Source organism: Hipposideros armiger, unplaced genomic scaffold (genome assembly GCF_001890085.2).
Source record: "Hipposideros armiger isolate ML-2016 unplaced genomic scaffold, ASM189008v1 scaffold_270, whole genome shotgun sequence".
NCBI lineage: Eukaryota > Metazoa > Chordata > Mammalia > Chiroptera > Hipposideridae > Hipposideros > Hipposideros armiger.
The window spans coordinates 463476-484927 of record NW_017731620.1 but is presented as its reverse complement, the minus strand read 5'-3'; the positions used below and the strand labels follow the sequence as shown (position 1 = coordinate 484927).

The 21452-nt window shown below is 35.8% G+C and overlaps 1 protein-coding gene across 5 annotated transcripts in view; it reads left to right on the top strand.

Annotated features, from left to right (window-relative positions):
* XRN1 (5'-3' exoribonuclease 1) overlaps positions 1-21452 on the top strand; it is a 175859-nt gene that overhangs the window by 62220 nt on the left and 92187 nt on the right. For 4 of the 5 annotated variants that reach the window (XM_019656939.1, XM_019656938.1, XM_019656940.1 and 1 more), the window contains exons 20-27: positions 1365-1496; positions 8190-8352; positions 9572-9685; positions 11826-11924; positions 14415-14530; positions 15023-15169; positions 19412-19501; positions 19893-20028. In XM_019656939.1, the coding sequence (XP_019512484.1) occupies positions 1365-1496; positions 8190-8352; positions 9572-9685; positions 11826-11924; positions 14415-14530; positions 15023-15169; positions 19412-19501; positions 19893-20028 (997 nt within the window). The remainder of the gene's footprint in view (positions 1-1364; positions 1497-8189; positions 8353-9571; positions 9686-11825; positions 11925-14414; positions 14531-15022; positions 15170-19411; positions 19502-19892; positions 20029-21452) is intronic. The other variant, XM_019656937.1, reaches the window with a different exon arrangement.

Here is a 21452-nt window from a genome sequence, read left to right as displayed (position 1 = left end):
CATGTAATTTTCTTGATGAGAAGTCGATGCCAGCATGAAGTTTTTTTCTTTCATGTGGGTATCTGCTTTTCTGTATGAAATCATGAGGATTCTTTTTTAATCATCAGAATTCAGCCCCAGTGCTTTTTTGATGAAGTCCATTTTATCAGTGTTTTCTTTGATTAATCATGCTTTTGGTCTATGAACTCTTCACCTAGCCCAAGGTCCCTAAGATTTTCTCCAGTGTTCTCTTCAGAAAATTTTACAGTTTTACCCCCTCCTTTGACATTTAAAGTCATGATCCATTGTGAATTAGTTTGTATGAGTATGAAGTTTAGATCAAGGTTCATATATTTGCCTGTGAATATTCAGTTGCTCCAGCACCATTTGTTGAAAAGGTGATCCTTTCTTCATTAGGTTGCTTTTGCACATTTGTCAGAAATCAGTTGAGCACATGTGTGTGGGTTTCCTTCCGATCTCTCCATTCTGTTCCTTTGATCTGTGTGTCTCTTTTTATGCCAGCACCACACTGTCTTGTTACTGTAGCTATGTACAAAGTCTGAGATTTAGGCAGAGTGATTCCTTCCACCTTATTTTTATTTTTCAGAATTACTTTAGCTATTTTTGGTTCTTTGCATTTGTGTATAAATGTAAGGATAAATTGTTCTATATCTACAAAAATAATGGAGAGATTTGATAGGAATTGTATTAAACCTATAGATTAATTTGTGGAGATTTGACATCTTTACTATGTTGAATCTTATGATTCAAATGGATCTATTCATCAGTGTTTTGATTTTTTAGCATACAGATCCTGTTCATGTTTTGTTAGGTTTATACCTAAGTATTTAAATTATTTTGGAGCAACTACACATGGTATAATGTTTTAAATTCCAGTTTCCCCAGTTGATTTTATGTCCTAGGTCATGGCTGTACTTACTTCCCTGCCTTTTCCCTTGAAGAGTCCAAACCAGTTATTTTGTAGAATTCTTGATTTATCTGGTGTCATTTAAGCTGTTGTCAGTTTCCTGTTTGTGTCATTTAAGTTGGTCCTCCATCCCACATGTTTCCTGTAAATTGGGGTTAGGTATAGTGCCTTGTAGAATCAAGATAAACTTTTTTATCAAAACTATTTTATTGAATTAGAGCATAGTTTTTAATCTTTATATTTTTGTTATGTATTTAGTTTAGTTTCTTAAAAGAGAATTTTGATTGAAATATTTTAAAAGATTTTGTTCTGAAATTTATATTAGTTTTTAAAAAGGAGGCTTTTTTTTTTTTTTTTTTTTTTTGCTATTATACCATGTAGAAACCTTTTCACTCTGAAGACTTACACTGCTAGAACTATATTAAACCACAAATTTTGGGGTAATATATATTTTAAGGTTTTACTTGGAAGAACCTCCAGGAACACAGAAGCTTTATCTGGGAAGAATGGCTCCACCAACTAAAGTTTTTCGTCTTGGAGACAAAGAACAATCTAACTGGACAAAAGAAGTACAAGGAATTTCAGAATAGTGAGTGTCATAAAAAGTATTTAATATCATAGAACTGAAATGTGATTTAATGCACATGTCCTGTAACTTATTTTTCGCTTAACATAGTAATTGTTCTGAATACTGACTACATCTTCATTTCATGTTCTAAAGAAAGTAATGAGTCCTAGTTTAAAATAATATTTGGTTAGCAGCAGTTAGAGCCTTTCCCACTTCATCACTAAAATACTTCATGATGTACCAAAAAAAAATAATAATGAAAGAAAGAAAACAAAAAAAATGACACTATCACTTAATACTGGGAATAACAGTTAATAGGTTGTTGCCTGAATTTGAGAGTTATTTTTACTAACCATAAAGCCATTGACTTTCTAGGCCACATGTAAGTAATGAAAATAGGAAGGAAGCCTGTCCTTTGTTTTTCCCTCTTCTCCTTCCCTCTGTACATCCAAGCCCAGATGCCACTGAATTAAGAAATTCAAGGTCTACCAACCAGATAACTAAGAAACTGACCCTCCTCAGAATGCTGATTTTCAGGATCACCAGAGTGCTTTGTGTCTCATGATCCCACCCTAACAACACCTCTCTTTCTTCATCCAAACACTAGGGTTTCCTAAACCAAAACAGAATAATAGAGACTAACAGAGTGGCACATGAGATGGTGTTATAAATGTATATCCGTCAACCTTCCTGTTTAAACTGTAATAGCATCCACTGAGAAATGAGGAATTCAAGGAGATACCTCTTCTTCAATTTTGGAGCGAATACCAGGCTATAATATCCTTATTCAGATATGAGTAAACAAGAAAAATCTAAAAAGATCATAAAAGACCATCTGCCATAACAGAAGGAGATGAATATACCTCTCAGGAGGTAGAGGCGAGCATATTTGTGCCTCCCAACAGTGTAAGTCAGATGCCCTGTTATAGCTCATATCATTCTGATCTTTCTTCTATAGCACGTTAATAAAACCATCATAATAAATGAATGTGTTTGATTACTTTAATAACTCTTTCCTTAAATAGTATGCTTTTTGAGCGTAGCGAACACATCTGTTTTTGTTACCACTCTTCTCATTTCTAGTGCCTCAGCACTCAGTAAATATTTGAATGAAATAGAGATTGTTTTAGTTAAGACTCTTTTAATTGAAAAAAAAATCAAAATACTATGAGTTTAGTCATTTGTTCATATATATTAAACAATTATTGATACCTGCTAGGCACAGTAGTTGGCACTTAGATAACATAGTGAATAATAACCAACAGTCCCTTCACTCATGAAACTTATGGCTGGTAAATGGGAGATGGACGTTGATGTCTTGTGTGATTTTTTTTATCAAACTGCAACTACAGTAATTGCTCTGAAGGAGTAGTGCTGTGAGACCATATAATAGAGGGGTTTGACCTAGCTAGGGAGGAATTTGCCTTAGTCAGAGAAAACTTGCCTGAGGAAATGTTGACTAAGCTGGTACCTGAATATGAAGTAAGAGTTAGGCAAAATGTAAAAACGAGGCTTGTTTCAGGATGAGGGAAGAGCTAGTTACATGCAAAGTCCCTGGAGCACGAGGAAAATCAGTATATATAGTACTGATGAGTGGCCACTGTGGCTGGAGTGTTGGAACTATGAAGAAATCCTATTGAGGAAGATGAGGCAACCAAGGAAAAAGAAAGAGGCAAGCCGAGAGGTAAAAGGAAAGCCGGGAGATTTCCATGTTACATCAAGTAAATAAAAGAAAAAGTGTTTTAGGAATAAGGGAATGAGCCATGTAAAATGTTATGAAGAGGTTAAGCAAGAGCCATTTGGATTGAGCAGTGGGTCTGAAAGCCAGCATGGTATGGGCGGAACAGAAATGGAGACACAGTAGGAACAGACAACTTCTCAGAAGCTTAGCTGAGGAGGAGACCAAATGCTCCTGCTCTTGACCCCGTATCCTGCATATTCTTTCTCATCTGGATGGGCTTGGTCTGTGATGGCAGCAAAATGCAGAGAGAACGGTCAAGGCAGTGCAGTGCTGGAGCTGACAGCAGTGTTTGCTGGTTTACACAGAAAATGGTTTCTAGCACCTGCTGTCTAGCGTCCCTTGTTTAATCTTGTCAACCAAGAAGAGTAGACTCATGAGCACTCAGGGTTATTTATTACAGTCACCATTCTGTTTATCACCGTATTCCTCCCTCATATCATCTCACGTTTTGTTCCCTCCTTCCACTCCTCCCAAGGTGTTCTGAAATCTGTCTTCCAAGGTGAAATTCACAGGACCTCTGTTGCTCTGACCCCAAAGGTTTATTCACCTGTCTATGATTTTGCGCATTATGTCAGTAGAATGAGGTGATGACCCTGTGGCTATAATGAGTAAGAGTAATGCTTGTGCAGACCATTCTCAGCTCTAAGACTTCTATAGCAAGAATGTGGAATCGATTACTTACCTCATATCCCTGTATCTTATTAACCAGACATGTTCTCCTAAATTTGGTATATGCTTTTGCTATGAATATAACACATGAAATACGAATATATGAGTATCAAAATATGTGATTTTATTTTTAGGAACCCTCTAACTGTGCACATATGATATGCCTGATACAGTTCTGTATTCCTGTGTAATGGCTTTCCTTTCTGATGAAAACTACAATTAAGAGATAGCTGAATAAGATATAAAATTGAGTGGAGTTGGTTTTGGGTTTATTCAGGGAGATTTGATCATGTGTAAAAACAAATAAGAAGTGCAATATTCAAAAGAGAGAAAACAATAACATTTTTAGATGGAATGAGATGGATTCTTAAAGAAGCTGAAGGATGGCTTACCTATTTTAACCAGATGGGATACAGCTGTAGTTGGCTTATGTGTTTGGCATGGGGAAGATGAGAAGCTCTCATCCATTGACTTCTGTTTTCTTTCTAAACTAGTTGTTGAATTTAGCTATTGAGGATGGTGTGGGGGAAAGAGAAGTAATGAAAGTAGAGTGTCAATAGTTTGGGAGAAAGTAGAAGGATCAGTGGACTAGAGATCCCAAATTAAGTTGAGTAAGTGATTGAACAAGCAAGTTGGATGGAAAAGTTTTTAGACAATAAGATGTTTGAGTTAGTGATGTTGGAGTGACACCATTATGGATGATGTTATAGCCAAGGGTATAGATGACTGAAGTGGAATGGAAAAGAAGGTTATTAGAGATTGGGAGGTCGTAGTACTACTGTGGTCTTGGGTAGATCATATAGTTAAACACTGACGTCACAAAAGAGGGTAGTTTCCTGTTAGGGGTTTGGATATCTCACTGGGTGGTAAGGAGAACACCAACACCATCTTAGCCCTGAAGGACACAGTATGAAAACCAACATGAGAGGCCACTACTTGCGAGGTCTACGCAGGTAAGTAGTGGTACCTTCACTTAGGAAGGTGGACTTTGAGGGTATAATGGGGTGAAAAGGTTAGGAATTGAAGAACAGAAAACAGGAAGAAGGGAGCAAGGAAATACTTTATCAGATGTTATGGAGAAGATGACGTACTTAAAGGATAATTTGGAAGAGAGTGCCAAACGCTGTACCTCAAACAAGAAAATAAAAAATAGGGTTATCAAAGGATTGGTGATAAACACTGAAACTATTAAAATATAGAATTAATTTTCAAATACGAATTCTCATTTTAGATATGGTAAAGTTACAAGATAGTTTGTTTATAATTTAGAAATTCAGAGAAGTATGAAGTGTTTTTTAAAATTTAATTCAAAAGTAACCATTAATAGAAATTATAAAGGAATGTTTCTAACTTACAAATGACTGGCAAGAAAAAAAGAAGCGAAAGAAAGAGGATAGAAGATAGAAAAGCTACATAAAACATAGTTTAGGAACCCTAAAAAGATAAATAAAATAAGATGACAGAAACATGACCAAACTAATAATTGTGTCGTTAAATCTAAGTGGCTGTAGCTCCTTAATTAAAATGTAGAAGCACTTAAATTATATCACCAGCATCATTATCCAGCTGTAAACCAGCTACAAGAAGTACACTGAAAACCAAGGTGAGGTCTAAAGTCTAGTAATCTCTCACCCTTTGTAGTTTTCAGAAAGTACAGTTTTATATTTACATTCTGACCATTAAAAAAAATACATGTTTGCTTCTGCTCATTCATTTTCACTAATGATAGTATTACATTGTATGAATACAGCACAATTTATCCATTCTATTGTAGGTGGACGTTTGAGTTGTTCCTCATTTGGGGCTTTTGGTGAATATATCCATTTCTGTTAGATACATATCTAAGAATGGAATTACTGCTTCATAGGATATGCTTAAACTCAGCTTTAGTAGATACCACCAAAAAGATTTGCAAAGTAATCGCATCAATTTACATTCTAACAGCAGTTTATAAGAATTCTTGTTATCCCTACCCTCATCAATAAATATTATTATTGTCTCTTCCATTTTAGCCCTTCTGAGATAGTGGTATCTCATTTTGGTTTAATTTGCATTTCCCTCATGACTGATGAAGTTAAACATCCTTTTATGTTTTCCGGCTATTTGAATATGCTCTTTTTTGAAATGCCTGTTCACTTGTTTTGTCCTTTTTTGATTGAGTTGAGTACCTTTTTCTTATTTGTAATTTTTCTTATTGATTTGTGGTGTCATTCTCAATTTCAGGAAAAAAGCCTTAAGTGGCTCACCATTAAATATCATGATTGATGTAGAGTTTTTTATTTTTTGGTACTCTTTATTAGATTAAGTAATTTTCCTTTCATTCCTACTTGGTTAAGAGTTTTGAATCATTAATTGGTGCTGGTTTATCAATTTTTTTCCTGCATCTGTGAAAATGATCATATCTTCCATTTTTTTCTGTTAATCTAGTGAATTACATTGATTGAATTTCAAATATTGATCTACCCCTGAATTCCTGGAATAAATCCCATTTGGCTGTGATGTATTATCCTTTTTATATATAATTGGATTCAATTTATTAAATTTTGTTTAGGATTTTTATATTTATTTTCATGAGAGAGATTAGCCTGTAATTTCTGTTTTTTGTAATGTCCTTGTCAGCTATTGATAACAAGATTACTGACTTAATAACTTTTTTTTTTTTTTTCTTTAGCTGAGCCATCCTGCCACCCGTTGGCAGCTCAGCTCGGGTTGGGAATCGAATCGGCGACCCTGTTGCTTAGAGCTCACACTCTTGAGTGAGCTCTTAACCAACTGAGCCACTCAGCTGGTCCCCTGACTTAATAACTTTTGGTGAAAGTAGTAGAATAAAATCCTATTCAATTTTTAGAAAATGGTATCAGAATGCTACATTTAAAAAATCTGTGGGAAAACTGTTTCTGGCTTAGATGACATAGCTTATTTCAGACCAACCCTATCAACAAGAACAATACCATATAAGTATAAGCTGCTATGAAAAAAACCATATATATATATATATATATATATATATGTATGTATGTGTGTATATATATACACATATATATAATATATGATTTTATTTAACATATACAATATATAACTATAACATAATATATATAAACATATACACAAATTAAAATTGTGATTGTTACAGTGCGCTCAGTATATAGCATGAATAGTAATATGGGCATACTAAAAATTGAATCAGTGAGCTAAAAGATCAAACTGAAGGATTCCTTTAGCACATACAAAAGCACAGTCAGATGAGAAGAATACAGCCAGAATTTCTAATATCTATCTGATAAGAGTTCTAGAAAGAAAAAATGGAAAGGAGATAAGAAACTCAGATGACAAATGATTGTATCTTTGTATCAGGGGCCAGCAAACTTTTTCTGTAGAGGCCAGAGAGTAAATATTTTAGGCTTTGCAGACCTTACAGTGTTTGTCACAACTGTCAACTCTACTGCTGTTGCACAAAAACACCCAGAGACAGTAAATAAATGAATGATGGCGTTCCAGTACATTTTTATTTACAAGAACAGGAAGCTGTCTGGATTTGGCTCAGGGACACAGTTTGCTGACCCCAACTTTAGATTGAGAGGACCCACTGATTGCCCTGTCAGCCTTTTTCTGTCTCTCTGGATTTACCTATTCTGGATGTTTCATATAATATGTGTCTGGCTTTTTCACTTAGCATGTTTTTGAAATTCACACACACTGTAGTGTGTATCAGTATTTATTTCTTTTTATGGCTGAATATTCCATTGTATGGATAGACCACCTTTTGTTTATCCATTCATCTGTTGGACATTTGGGTTGTTTCCACCTTTTTGCTATCTGAGTAGAGCTTCTTTGAGTATTCATCTATAAATATTTGAGTACCTGTTTCTAGTTTTTTGGGTACATACCTAGAAGTGGAATTTTTGGACTATATGGCAATTCTATGTTTAACTTTTTGAGGAACTGCCAAACTGTTCCCACTGTGGCTGTACCATTTTATGTTCCCACTAGCAAAGTACAGATGTTCCAATTTCTTCACGTCCTTTCCAACATTGTTATTTTCACTTTTTTTGTTATAGCCTTCCTACTGGGTAAGAAACAGGAGTTTCTTACAGCTCTGAGTTCTCATTTAATCTCACAGACATTGGGAGAGGTATGCAGAGTAAAAAAAACTGAGTCAAAAAGTCTTGTTAGGTACTCATAACTGTTAGCATGTTTATTTAAAGTTTAAGCATTTGATTATGATTTGGTAGTTTAGATGATGATTATCATCTTAGAATATATACACACTCATACATATCTACATTTCTTTTTTATTCTTTTAGCTACCTGAGAAGGAAAGGAATAATAATAAATGAAACATCTGCTGTTGTATATGCTCAGTTACTCACAGGTCGTAAATACCAAATAAATCAAAATGGTGAAGTTCATCTAGAGAAACAGTGGTCAAAACAAGTTCTTCCTTTTGTTTATCAAACTATTGTCAAGGTAAGTATCAAGTCTCAATTTTAAATGTACACTTTTTAACACTGTAAAGAAAAGACTACATGTCAATATTTATTTATAAATAGAAGACTAATGCAGCAATGTATAATGGAGATTATTATGTAATATATTTTGCAAAATGTTGTAGTCTTTAAAAAGAGTATTACATGCTCTGACACTTACTCTGTGGTTAGGAACTTGTCTTTTTTATTTATTTTTTGAACCTAGTCTCTAAAAGAAAAATCCCACTATTAACTTAACATCCTTGCATTTTTATATTTTTATTTTCCAAAAAATGTTTGCCTTAAGTAAATCAGTGAATACAAAATGCTGTTGTGTTTGTAATCTTAGATGTAGTATGAAGACAAATTTTTTTTTTTTTTAAGATTTCTTTATTGGGGAATTGGAGGATGGGAACAGCACTGGGGAATTGGGGGAAGGAGAACAGACAAGTTGCTGTCATTTTGTTCTTCAGTCTAGTTGTGGAGGACGTTGCTTCACTGGCCCAAGTTGGCACCATCATTGCGCTCTTCCCGGGCGAGGCAGATCAGTCGCCGGCTTCTGGATGGCCGCTCACTGCGGCTGCTGGCCGCTCACGCTGGCTGCTGGCTACATATGGTAGGGTAGCCCATGGCAACCCACTGCCACAGGGGCTGCAGCTTCAGCCTACTCCATCGCTGGCGACTCCCGGCAGCCCAGCTCCAGGTTGAGCTGTTGTTCAGCATCTTAGCTGTAGAGGGCAGTGTCACTGGCCCTCATATATGGGATCCAAACCAGGGCCCTCTGGCGTCCCAAGCCAGCTCTTAACCAACGCGCCACTTGGCTGGCCCGAAGACAAATTTTTTTAAGGCACGTAGTGATCCTGTAACTTAAGAAAACATTATTGTGTAGTGATTAAGTTGACTTCTTAGCTCTATGACCTTGGACAAGATTCACCCCAATGCTGTGCCTTAGTTTCCTCATCTGGAAAGTGGGGCTAATCATGGTCTCTGCTATAGAGGGTTGTCTTAAGGATTAAATGAACTAATAAATGTGTGAAGTAGCTAGAAGTGTATCAGGCATATAAGAAGTCAATAAATTTTAGCTACTAGTATTGTTATGCAGAAAACCTTTACATGTGACATTTGCAGGCAGCAGTCATAATCTCATAGGAAAAAAGTTTATGTGCAATCTATAGAAGATTTGACTATGATTACTGACTTTTATATTTCATTCTATATAGGACATTCGAGCTTTTGACTCCCGTTTCTCCAATATCAAAACATTGGATGACTTGTTTCCTCCTAGAAGTCTGGTCTTCATGCTGGGAACCCCCTACTATGGCTGTACTGGAGAAGTTAGTTCCTATTACTGTTACTAATTAAATTTTTATTTGGTTTGAAGTTAATACAATTTTTTAACTTACCTTCATGTAGATGCAAAATAAAATACAACACCGAAAGGGAAAAATAAGAAAGAATTCATTCATCTAACTAATGAACATAGTATTTGGCTATATATCTTTAATCTTGAGCAAGTTGGGGTCAGGAGGTGGGGAAAAACTAATTCAAATCCTGATCTCTTTTTTAGTAGTTTGTTTATTGTGGTGTATGGATGAAGCAATTTTATAATTATTTTAAATGTATTATTAGGTTGATGAATTTGTAAATGTGTTGATGTTTTGGGGAACTCCAGTTCTCACATAGAAAAAGGTATATTGAAATATGGAATGGGAGAATGCAAGAAAGAACCTGTGGGGACACATTAGAATTGGAGGTATTAATGTGAACTCGTGATTTTTAAAATACGTATGTATGTGTATATATGTATGTATGGGGTGTGTGTGTGTGTGTGTGTATGCATGCTTATATGCCATACATACACATATTTTGTAGCTCTATTTGTGAAAAAGATAAGCAAAGACTCCCTGGTAGCCGTGAACACATGTAGTGCCCAGACCTTGACTTCTAATAATCCCATGCCCACTAAAGAGAACAGGGCTTCTCAGAGAAATGGCTTATTACAGGGCTGTGCAGGGTAGGTGTCAGATGAGCATGGAGCCTCTTGTTCTGCTAGAAAGTATGGAAGTACTCAAAAGAATGATGGGAACATTTCCCACAAACATAGGAACCGGGCTGAAGGTGCTCCTGCTGGTAAAATCTGGGACAGTTTAAGTATGAAAATAATTAAGTACAGTAATGAATTATAAACCATTGTGTAGGGCAAGATAAGAATTTTTTATTCTATAGTGATAATAAATAGACAAATAAATAGGGCAGGGGTGGGCTCTTATGGTATTATATTAGGGGTAAATGTGCAGAGTGCTGGAGGTGGAAAAACTATCATTTTACAACCATTATGATAAGATTGAATCAGGCTACAATCATCAGTGGAAGCAAATCAAGAGGGAATTTTGGATTAGGATTTGAAATTTTCATGGTCTTAGAAAATGTTTCCCCACAAACTGTTTATTAGCTGTAAGGGAAACAAATAACTGTAATTGTACAGTGAAGACATTGAGCAACATCTTGATGGTATGATCAAAATTAGTATTACAGTGAGGGGCAGATGAATACCGTACACCTACAGATGTGATGCCCTAAGCAGCACACGTGAGTCACCTATGCACTATTCTGGCTCATAATATATACCTTTAACCTAATCACAAGGAAGCCTCAGATAAATCCATGATGAATAACTTTGTTTTTTAAGGCAGCGTGGAGAGGGAAGAATGAACTGTATTCTTAAAAATGTCAATGTTATGAAAGACAAAGAAAAGCTCTGGATAGACTGTAGGTAAAAGGATGCAAAGGAGACATGACAACTAAATGCAATGTCTGATCACAGGCTAGATACCGTAGTAGAGGGAGAAAAGACTTCACTATAATGACATTTTTAGGTCAACTGACAAGACTGGAATATGGACAGTAGTTTAGATAAAAGTATTCTATCAGTGTAAATTTTGTACTTAATAACTGTACTATGATAATATAATAAAATATCCATCTTCTTAAGAAATACACATTGAAATATTTAGGGGTAAGGGACATGGATATATGTAATATACCCTCAAAGAAAAACTGTATATATGTAAATACACATACAGAGCCCAAATGTTAAAGCAAATGGAATAGAATGTTAACAACATTTTACATATGAATCTGGGTAAATGTCTTTCAAGTGTTCCTTGACTTGTTTTTAGTTTGAAACTTTTTTGGTAGTTTAAAATTATTTGCAAATAATGAAAAGTTATTATTATTATTTTTTTATAAAAAAGGCTGGTTAACAGCTATTAAAGCAAGGTACAATGTCTCCAATTTATAATATAATCACATTAACTTACAAATTTCTAGAGACGTTCCACTACCCAACTTTGTTGTCTTACTATATTTCAGAAATAATAAACACTATTCAAATAATTAGAAAAATAAGTAAATAAATGTAGTGAAAGAGACTAAAACATACTGTTAATTTTTTTTTTTCTCTCCACCCCTGAGGTTCAGGATTCAGGGGACGTGATTGCAGAAGGTCGGATCCGTGTGGTTTTCAGCATTCCGTGTGAGCCCAATCTCGATGCTTTAATACAGAACCAGCATGTGAGTACTACAGCCTGTAGTGTTTAGCTTAGAATTGATGAACTTTAAAAATATTACGATATTTTTGCCACCTCCTTTGCATTTATTGCAAATACTTTATTTAATACTGATGAAATTCACTCACAGTTGCATCAAGTATTATTTAAAAATAAGTGTGGAATCTACTCAAAACTTCATGCAGATCTTTGAGGGGGAAAATCACTGACATCCCATTATTAATCAGTAAAAGTAATTATGAGTTGTTATGTACAAGCTTGTAAGCGGCACATTGATTAGCATACTCTCTGGGAATAGACTTAGGTATTTTAACCTTTCATAATTAAAGCCTGAATTTTTAGTTATAAGTGACAAATGACCTTCCTGCAAAGGTTATATGTCTCTACTCAGCTAAAGATGAACAATCTCTAGAGAAAATTGAGAAACTGCTTTCAAGGTCACAGCATGCTTTTTCAGGATGTTTTTCTCCAAATATGTTCACTGGCCATCTTTTACTTTTCCCTGTTAAAATAGCGAGAGGATCCTGATATCTGTTATTTGTTCTTATTGATTGATTTGGATAATTAACTTGACTAAAAATTCACAAGCACCCAGCTATTGCTACTTACACTTTTATTGTATTGTATTTTATTAATTTAATTTTATTTTTTTAAATTGGGAAATTGGGGAAGGGGAACAGTGTTGGGGAATTGGGGAAGGGGAACAGCCACATTGTTTTTTTCAGTCTTATTTGTGGAGGGCGCAGCTAGCTCAGCTCCAAGTCCAGTCGCCATCCGTTAGCCCATTGGTGGCTTGCTGTCACTCAGCACAAGATGCCATGTTCAATCTTAGTTGTGGGTGGGCATAGCCCACCATCCTATGCAGGAGTCTAACCAGAAACCTTGTTGCTAAGAGCGCAATCTCTAACCACAGAGCAATCTGGCTGCCTGTTGGCAACTCAGGGCAGCTTAGCTCAAGGTGCCATGTTTAATCTTAGTTGCGGGTGGGCGTAGTCCACCATCCCATGCGGGAGTTGAGCTGGCAACCTTGTTGTTAGGAGCACGTGCTCTCACCAGCTGAGCCATCCTGCCACCTGTTGGCAGCTCAGTGGCAGCTCAGCTTGGGCACAGCTCACTGACCCATGTGGGAATTGAACCGGCGACACTGTTGTTCAGAGCTTGTGCTCTTCACCAACTGAGCCACTCGGCCGGCCCCCACTTTTATTTTTTCTAATGATAAAATCTAAAGCTTTATATTCTGTGAAATGTGAAATGAATTTAAGGCGTTAGGCATCAGCATACTCATGAGGAAACTTTATGGTAGGCAGAGAAGTCCTAAAATCTTACCATCAGGTTTCTTTTGGAGAAAGAATTCAGAAATCAATCTGGAAACCAGGAGAGGGGCCCATTCTATAAAGAGGTTGGAGCTCTGTTCAGGGAGTCAGTGGAGGTAGAAGAACTTGGATTTCTTCATCCTTGGCTTTGTCTGGATCTGAAAGAGTCTGCATTCTAGTGGACTGTGCTGCTGGGCGTGCCTTCTCCAGGATACGTATTCTTTCTTTACATACCTTCTTTAACTTTTACTCCAGTCTTCTTTCTTTACCTCAATGTTCTCAGCTTTTTATTTTACATTTTCTGGGATATTTGTGTGATTTTAATTAACTTTTAATTATACCACCACCCAAGATTTCTCAAAAGGAGTACTATATAGTTTACATAAATTTAATATATTTATATATTCATTCATATGAAATAGTATATGAAATTCATATAAAATAAGTAAATGTTATTATTAGGTACATTATGTTAGGAGTATATGGTATCTTACCCTGGTTGGTACTGAATTTGTGAGTAATTTGCTTCCTGGTTAAAAATTATATGATTTGATACTTAAAAAAGAAAAAATTTGACAATCTTCATAATTTTTTCCCTTAAGTATACAAATTAAGGTTACATTTCATTGACTGTATTAATTACAAGACTATATGTACTTGTTACTTTCATGTGATAGTAAATATTAGGGGAAACAAGTATTACTTATATGAAGGATACTTTTAATTTTCCTCAATAGCAACTATTTTGATGACATACTCATGTTTTAATTCAATGTAATAATTATCAAGGCCTCATTTTGTCCCCTGTACTTTACTTTACTAAGCCCTACTTAGAATATGAAAATTAATTTTTAACAAAATAATAGTTTTTGCCTGCAGAGTTTGCCATTTAGTACTTACAGTAGAGTTTATTTCTTAAGACAGTTTCACAAATTGTGTATTTCCTCCTCCCTTCACCCTTCCTTGGGAATTCTGTCTTTTAAGGAGGGGGAGGAACAGAAAAATTCTGCCTACAGAGCCTTTCAAAAAAAAGGGGGAACGGATCACTTACTTTTGAGGATTCTTATATTGCCACAAGCCAGTGGTTAGTCGAGTCGGTTATCTCCAGATTTTACAGGTACAAAAATAACATTTAATGCTTTGTATTTCCATAATTGACCTTTTTGTTTTTATATTTAAAGAAATATTCTATAAAGTACAACCCAGGATATGTGTTGGCCAGTCGCCTTGGAGTGAGTGGATACCTTGTTTCAAGGTTTACAGGAAGTATTTTTATTGGAAGAGGATCTAGGAGAAAGTAAGTTTATGTTAAAGAAATTTACTTAAAGTGTCAGAAAAAATTAAATGATAAAGATAAAATGGTCCATATTTCAGTATTTATTTTCTCTTATTAAGTGCTCTTACTTTTCCTTAAGTATTATGCATAAATTCCTCTGATGGTGATCTGTCATCTAAATGGCATATATTTTAGGTGGTTGGAAAGACAGTTCTTATTTTTAGGATAACAAATTGAACCTTGAAAAAAGGTATCAAGGTGTGTGTGAATCTCAATAATATATTTCCCTGCATTTTCTTATTTCATTCTGCTGTCTCATTACATAATTTACATTAATTCTGTTATGCTTCATTAACTTGGGTTTTGAAGCCTTTCCTCTAGTTTTGCTACTTTGGAAATAACCATGATAACTAAAATAGAACAATCAAAACTAAGCTTTCCTAAGAATTGAAAGCGAACCTTTTTTATTCTTTGAACAAAATTTTAAAACTTTTGTGTGTGGTTTAAATTCAGCCCTCATGGAGACCATAAAGCAAATGTGGGTTTGAATCTCAAATTCAACAAAAAAAATGAGGAGGTACCTGGATACACTAAGAAGGTTGGAAGTGAGTGGATGTACTCATCTGCCGCAGAACAGCTTCTTGCAGAGTACCTAGAGAGGTAAGTGCCTAATAAGACCCTGCTGGGCATCCCAAAACATAGGAATATAATGTTAATTCTGCCTTGCTGATATCAGTGTTAGAGAAAAAATGTTTCCTTTACTAAAATGTGGCCTGTGTTACATATAAACTTAATTTTGTGTCATGAAGCCTCATAGCCATTAGCTCAAATAAAGTGAAAAAGTACTGTCCTTATATTATTTAAAATGATAAAGGATGATGAGAATTGGCTTCTTTTTAATTGAAATTTTCCTAAACTTGCTATCATAAATTATTCACTATTCTGCATGTCTGTGTCAGTAGTAAGAGGATTAGTTTGGATAAACCCAACAACTGTTGGCATGGTGGATTTTCCCGAGTCTTAAAATTCCAGCCAGACAGAAGATTACTATCTTAGAATTGAATTTTATTGCTGAAATGGTCTAAGAAATCACAACCAACTCCTCATTATGAAAATAAAAAAACTGAGTACCCAAGTTAACTGAGTTACTTAGTGACAAAGATTTACAGGAAATACCTTTACTTCTGATTTTCAGTTGAATGTTCTTTCCATCGTTCCACTGATTTCTGACCTCATATTTGAGGATCCCTGTATTAGTTTCTTAAGGCTTCCATAACAAAGTACCACAAACGGGGGACTTAAAAGACAGTAATTTGTTATCTCACAGTTCTGGAAACCAGAAGTCCAAAATCAAGGTGTTGGCAGGGCCATACTTCCTGGAAAGGTGCTAGGGAAAGAGCTGTTCCATCCCTCAGTCTTCGCTTCATAGAGCCTCCTGCATTCATCTCTTTACTTGTAGATGCACCACCCCAGTCCTCCATCTTCACATGATGTTCCTCCTGTGTGTCTTCACAACATCTTTCCTCTGTGTGTCTGTCTCCAGGTCCAAGTTTCCCCTTTTTATAAGGACTCTAGTCCTGTTGAATTAGGGTCCACCTTACTGACCTCATTTTAATTTGATTACTTCTATAAAAACCCTATTTTCAAATAAAGTCACATTCTGAGGTACTAGGAGTTAGGACTTCTGTGTTTTGGGGGGAGAAACACAATTCAGTCCCATATTACCATCTGAAAATTTAGATTATTTTTTCCATTGACTTTCATATTTCTTTAAAATGTCATAGTTAGACTACTTTTTCTTGATTTTTCAGTCTTACATGTGCATTGATTTCCTGCCACGAAAGATGAAGTTTTAGCTCTCTTCTACTACCCCCACTCCTTATTTCTTCACCTCCCTATACACATGTACATATTTCCCCCTCACTGTAGTTTCATCACAATTTTTAATTAAATATGTGTTTAATTTATTTGATTAAGATAATGTAAATGGTCACAGGTGGAGCTTGTAGGGTATTATAATTCCATTTCCTTTCTTGTACCATTTTTGTTTTCCCTCTCTTGTTTATTCATTTGTTCACATAACTAACTCGGCTGTAAACTCTGCCATAGGTGGAAAACTTAATATGGTCGAACAGATCAGGTGATCTCAGTTTCATTTTCTTCTTGTAGATGTCTCCCTGAAACCTGTTTTCCTTTCAATGTGAACTAATTGCTGTCTAGGGCTGTTGAACAACTCTGATTCTAGAGTATCCCTTTATTATCATCCCAGGAATTCCCTTCACTCTTCTCCTGTGTAGGATTCCTTTATTTCTTGGCTTACATACCTTACTTTCTTTGGTTTATGTCTCCATTTTGATGGAGCGTTTAAACTCTAGTAGCTTCCTGAGAAAGCTTGCATGTCTGAAAGTGTCTTTATTCTTCCCTAATACTTGACTGATAGCTTGCCTGGATGTTGAATCCTACATTAGAGACTATTTTCCTTGCTCTATTCTCTTGTTTCCTTTGCTGGTGAGAAGTTCTGTGACATTCTGATTCTGAATCTTTGAGTGTGAATTACTTTTATTTTCTGAAATCTTTCTAGAATTTTTTCTTTACCAATGCTGTTTAATAATGTGTGCCTTGATGTGGATCTTTTCTCTTTCCTTTTGCTCTTCAGCCCTTTCAAAGTTGAAACTGATGCCCTTTCATTCTGAGAAACTTTCTTGTATTATTTCTTTTATAATTTCCTCCTCACCATTGTTTCTGTTTTCTTTTCTGGGATTCCAGATGTTCAATGTTAGATCTTTTGGTTTAATCCTCTTAATTTTCTTATCTCTTCTCATCCATTTTCTATATTGTTATACTTCTGTTCTCTGTGGGAGATTTCTTCAATTTCATCTTACATGATTTTAAAATTTCTATTTAATTTAATCACTTTAATTTAAAAGTGTGCCCTTATTCTCTGGAATTCCTTTTTTATAGCATCTTGTTTTTTTAATGAGTGGAATATCATCTTTTATTTTTCTGAATATAGTAATTCTAGATTTTCTTCTTTCTCTATATTTTTTGCTTTCTTCAAATGGTTCTTTTTATCTGTTTGATTTAATCTCTTTTTTCATGTTAAATTTTTTTTTTACCTGTTTGGTGGTTATTTTGTGTCCAATCATATTTAAGAGTGAGGCACTAAAAATTAGAAATTTAGTGTGCTTTAGTAGTGCTTATCAAGTGGGACTTGGCTATTTCTGCAGAGGACCTCCAGATATCACTACCTATATGTATATCTTTCCTTTGAGGCTGGCTAGTTTTCCAAGAGAGGTATCCTCCAGCCTTTCCTTGGAAGACAGATGTGGAGAACAAAACTGACTTCCAGCGTTCTGGAAATTAACCAGGGAAAAGGGGTCTTATCACATGGTAGACACTGTGATACATCCCCACAGATCTCCTTTTCAGGCCTGAAGGATCTGTTCCCTTGGCAACAGGAATGTTGTCAGGAGTTCAGCTGTGAACTCTATTTGGGATTTGTCTGGCAGAAGAGAACTGCTTCACCTAAAGTTATAACCCTTCCCACAACAGCCACAGGTCCAATACCTGATAAACAAAGAGGTGTAAAGGCCAGCCGACGTTGCTCCAGTTCAGGATGAGCCTGAAGGGCCATCCCAGTTTGAGATCTCTGTGGGACTGGCCAAGTGGTTCATTAAGAATAAATCACACATACTTACCTGGCAGGGGAGATACCATGATCATGAAGAATAAATCACAGCCCAATTTCTCCCTGTGCCCAATCTGCTTCCTTCCTTTTCCCTTTCCTTCCACAAGTGTTGATTACACAGAACTCACTAACAAATTTCGTGTATGCTTATCTCCATCTCAGAGTCTGCTTCCTAAAGTGGTTACACTTCCTAGCCTGCTTCCTAGTGACACATTGTATAGTAGTTACACTTGCATTAATCCCCTGTTTCCAGTATGACTTCTGTCCCTCCTCCTCACATCCCATCCACTCACCGAACTAGCTGTGCCTACTATACCGAAGGATGGAACATCCCTGTTAACCTATCCAAAAAATGTAAACTACAGCTCTTATGCTGGAGTGGAAGATGAGTATTCACATGACTGTCTAACTGCTTATTAGAATTTTCAACTAAAAAGCCTATTAAGCCTCACCTCATACTATAGCATTAAAATGTTCCTGGAGACCATAATTCCTGAGCTTTTGCAGATTTCCACAGCTCAAATCATCTTACTTCGTGTTAACTTCCCACACTAGTGGCTTAGGGTGCAGCTTATTTCTGTCAAATCAGTTAACACTTATCCATCCAGTTTCCAGTTTCTAAAATTTTGTTAACAACTCATATATGCATCAGATTTTCTGTTTCTCTCCTCATCTGTCTTTCTAGATTTATGCCCTTTTTTTCTGCTTTACTGTTCTCTTAGTGGGTTGAGAAGGGAACAAAAATATCAAATATATTCAACCTGCTATGTGTATTTGAAAGTCCTGCTCTATAAAGGAAACAATGGCGTTTTGAAGAATATCAGAAGAAACTTGAATTTGCTTTATTGTAGAGTGCTCCAGCTTTGTTGTGAAAATTAGAAAATTTACCTGTAGATACTAGTTTGTCCATTTATCACCTGTCATTATGACCTAAGAGGAATAGAGTCAGTAATTGAAGTTAATAAGTAATTAAAGTTTATTATAGTTTATAAATTGAATCATTTATCCCTCTGCTACTGAGAGTTTTTTGAGGGCCTATGAATACTTCCAAATATTTTAGTCTCTATTCCTTATGAATACCCTGTGTGTAATAATCAGTCCTCAGTATATTTTATGTTCCTTTAGGATCCAAAATTATTTGATAGGAAGCTTATATGAAATTAGCCATTTATGTTTTTTAAAGAAATATTTTGTTTGTTTGTTTGTTTGGCTAGAGCTCCAGAACTATTTTGTTATATAGCCAAAAATAGCCAAGAGGATGTGTTCTATGAAGATGACATTTGGCCTGGAGAAAATGAGAATGGGTAAGCAAAATCTGTGGCATTGGTTGCCTCATAGCTCACCTAGTAGTTCCAGTGAAAGGTGCAATAGTTTATCAAGAACTCATTTTACTTTTGGGGGGAAAGTTTTATATTGTTTTGTTTTTGCTTTAAGATCTTAATACAATTTTTTATTTCATTTATATTAGTAAAGCACTTTTAAACTAATTTTTGTGATTTTTAAAAAATTAGTGAGAAGAAACATCTCCATGTTTATATTAGATTTAGAATTAGTCCCAATTAAGTACAGTGATTAGTTATTATATACTTAATGTTTTTTATACTTTGTAGCCTTCAGAAAGTTTACATCAGGCCTTTTAGATAAGCCCTTAGAAAGTTTTAATCAATGTTAAAAAAATTATTGTTTTTAATGTAGTGCTGAGAAAGTTCAAGAAATTATTACTTGGCTAAAGGGACATCCTGTCAGTACTTTGTCTCGTTCTTCTTGTGATTTACAAATTCTGGATGCAGCTATTGTTGAGAAAATTGAGGAAGAAGTCGAAAAGTGCAAGGTACTAATTTTTAATAATCAAGATTATAGATGAGATTTAAGTTAAATGAACTATATATTATTCTACAAATAACTTATTTGTTTCAACCAAATAAAACATATACTCATTGATTTCTAATTTATGTAAAATGATCCTATAATAAAATAAAATGTTCCAGCCATTTCCAGTGACCATTAATAAGTTTTTCTGAATAAATATAAATGCACTTCAGTGTACAAAAGCTATAGCATATAAATTTCATGTCTTGTAGTGTATCCACTCTTAAGTCTCTTTTTCCATCTGCGTCATTTCTGGATTTCTATCTTTGATACCACTCATTCTTTCCTCCATCTGGTCAGCTCTATTTCCTAAGCTCGCTCATTCATTCTTAATCTTTTTAATTGAGTTCTTCAGCTCCAGAATTTCTCTTTGATTTTTTTTTTTAGTCTGTGTGTTTCAGTCTCTTTGGTAAAGTACTCCTTTGTTTGTTGATTTTATTTATGAGTTCATTAAACTGCCTGTCAGTTTTCTTGCATCTTGTTGAGCTTTATGAGAACTGCAATCTTGAATTCTCTGTCATTTAAATCACATATTTCCATGTGTTTATTTTCTGGAGAGTTTTCATTTTTGTTCTGAGCTGCCTTGTTACCTTGGTTATTCGTGATATTTGATGGATTATTCCTCTGCCTAGGCATTTATTGGAATAAACTCTGCTTTTTTAAAAAAAGTGATACTTCTCTATTTAGGGTGATAAAAAGAGGTCTTTCTTTTGTTTCCCAGTAGGTGGCACTAAAGAACAAGTTTTTCATTTTCTCTTGCACTGTTTTAGCTTCTCAGATCTCTGCAGGGCAATGAAAAATGCCCTGTATTCCTTGGAGAGGTGGGCATCTCCTCTGTGACCAGGTCGCCTTGGTCTCAGGGCATAACCCCCAAGGGGGAAGGTGGTAGGTGATGGGGTTCTGAGCCTGTGAAATCCAGAGCTGCCCCTGCAGCCCAATGCTGCCTGCAGTGCTGCACTGTCCCCTGAGATCAGCTGGGATGGGTGGGGCGGGGTGGGTTGTGAGCTGGCTTGTGTGTTTGCAGTTTTGTTCTCCTCCCAGTAATGGTGACTGCCAGACCTCAACTGCCTCGCCTCTGGACCTCACCCCTAGGATTAGTCACTGGAGAGAAATGCTACTGCCTCTCCAGTCCTCAAAGCTGCAGATAGTGTGCAATATAACCCCTACACTCGCTGCTACAGCTTCTTCTAGGGCCCACTGCTAGCTCTGGGAGGGTGAAGGGAGGCATCCAGGCACGTGGCTTTGTTTTTCAGCTGTCACACCTCTGTGCTCCGGCTCTGCCCAGGTCACTGGGCTCAGCTGCAGTGTGTGCTGATCACTCAGGCAGGAATGTTCCTCCTGCGTCTCTGCTCCTCAGGGTTGCAGAGATTGCAACACACTGCAACC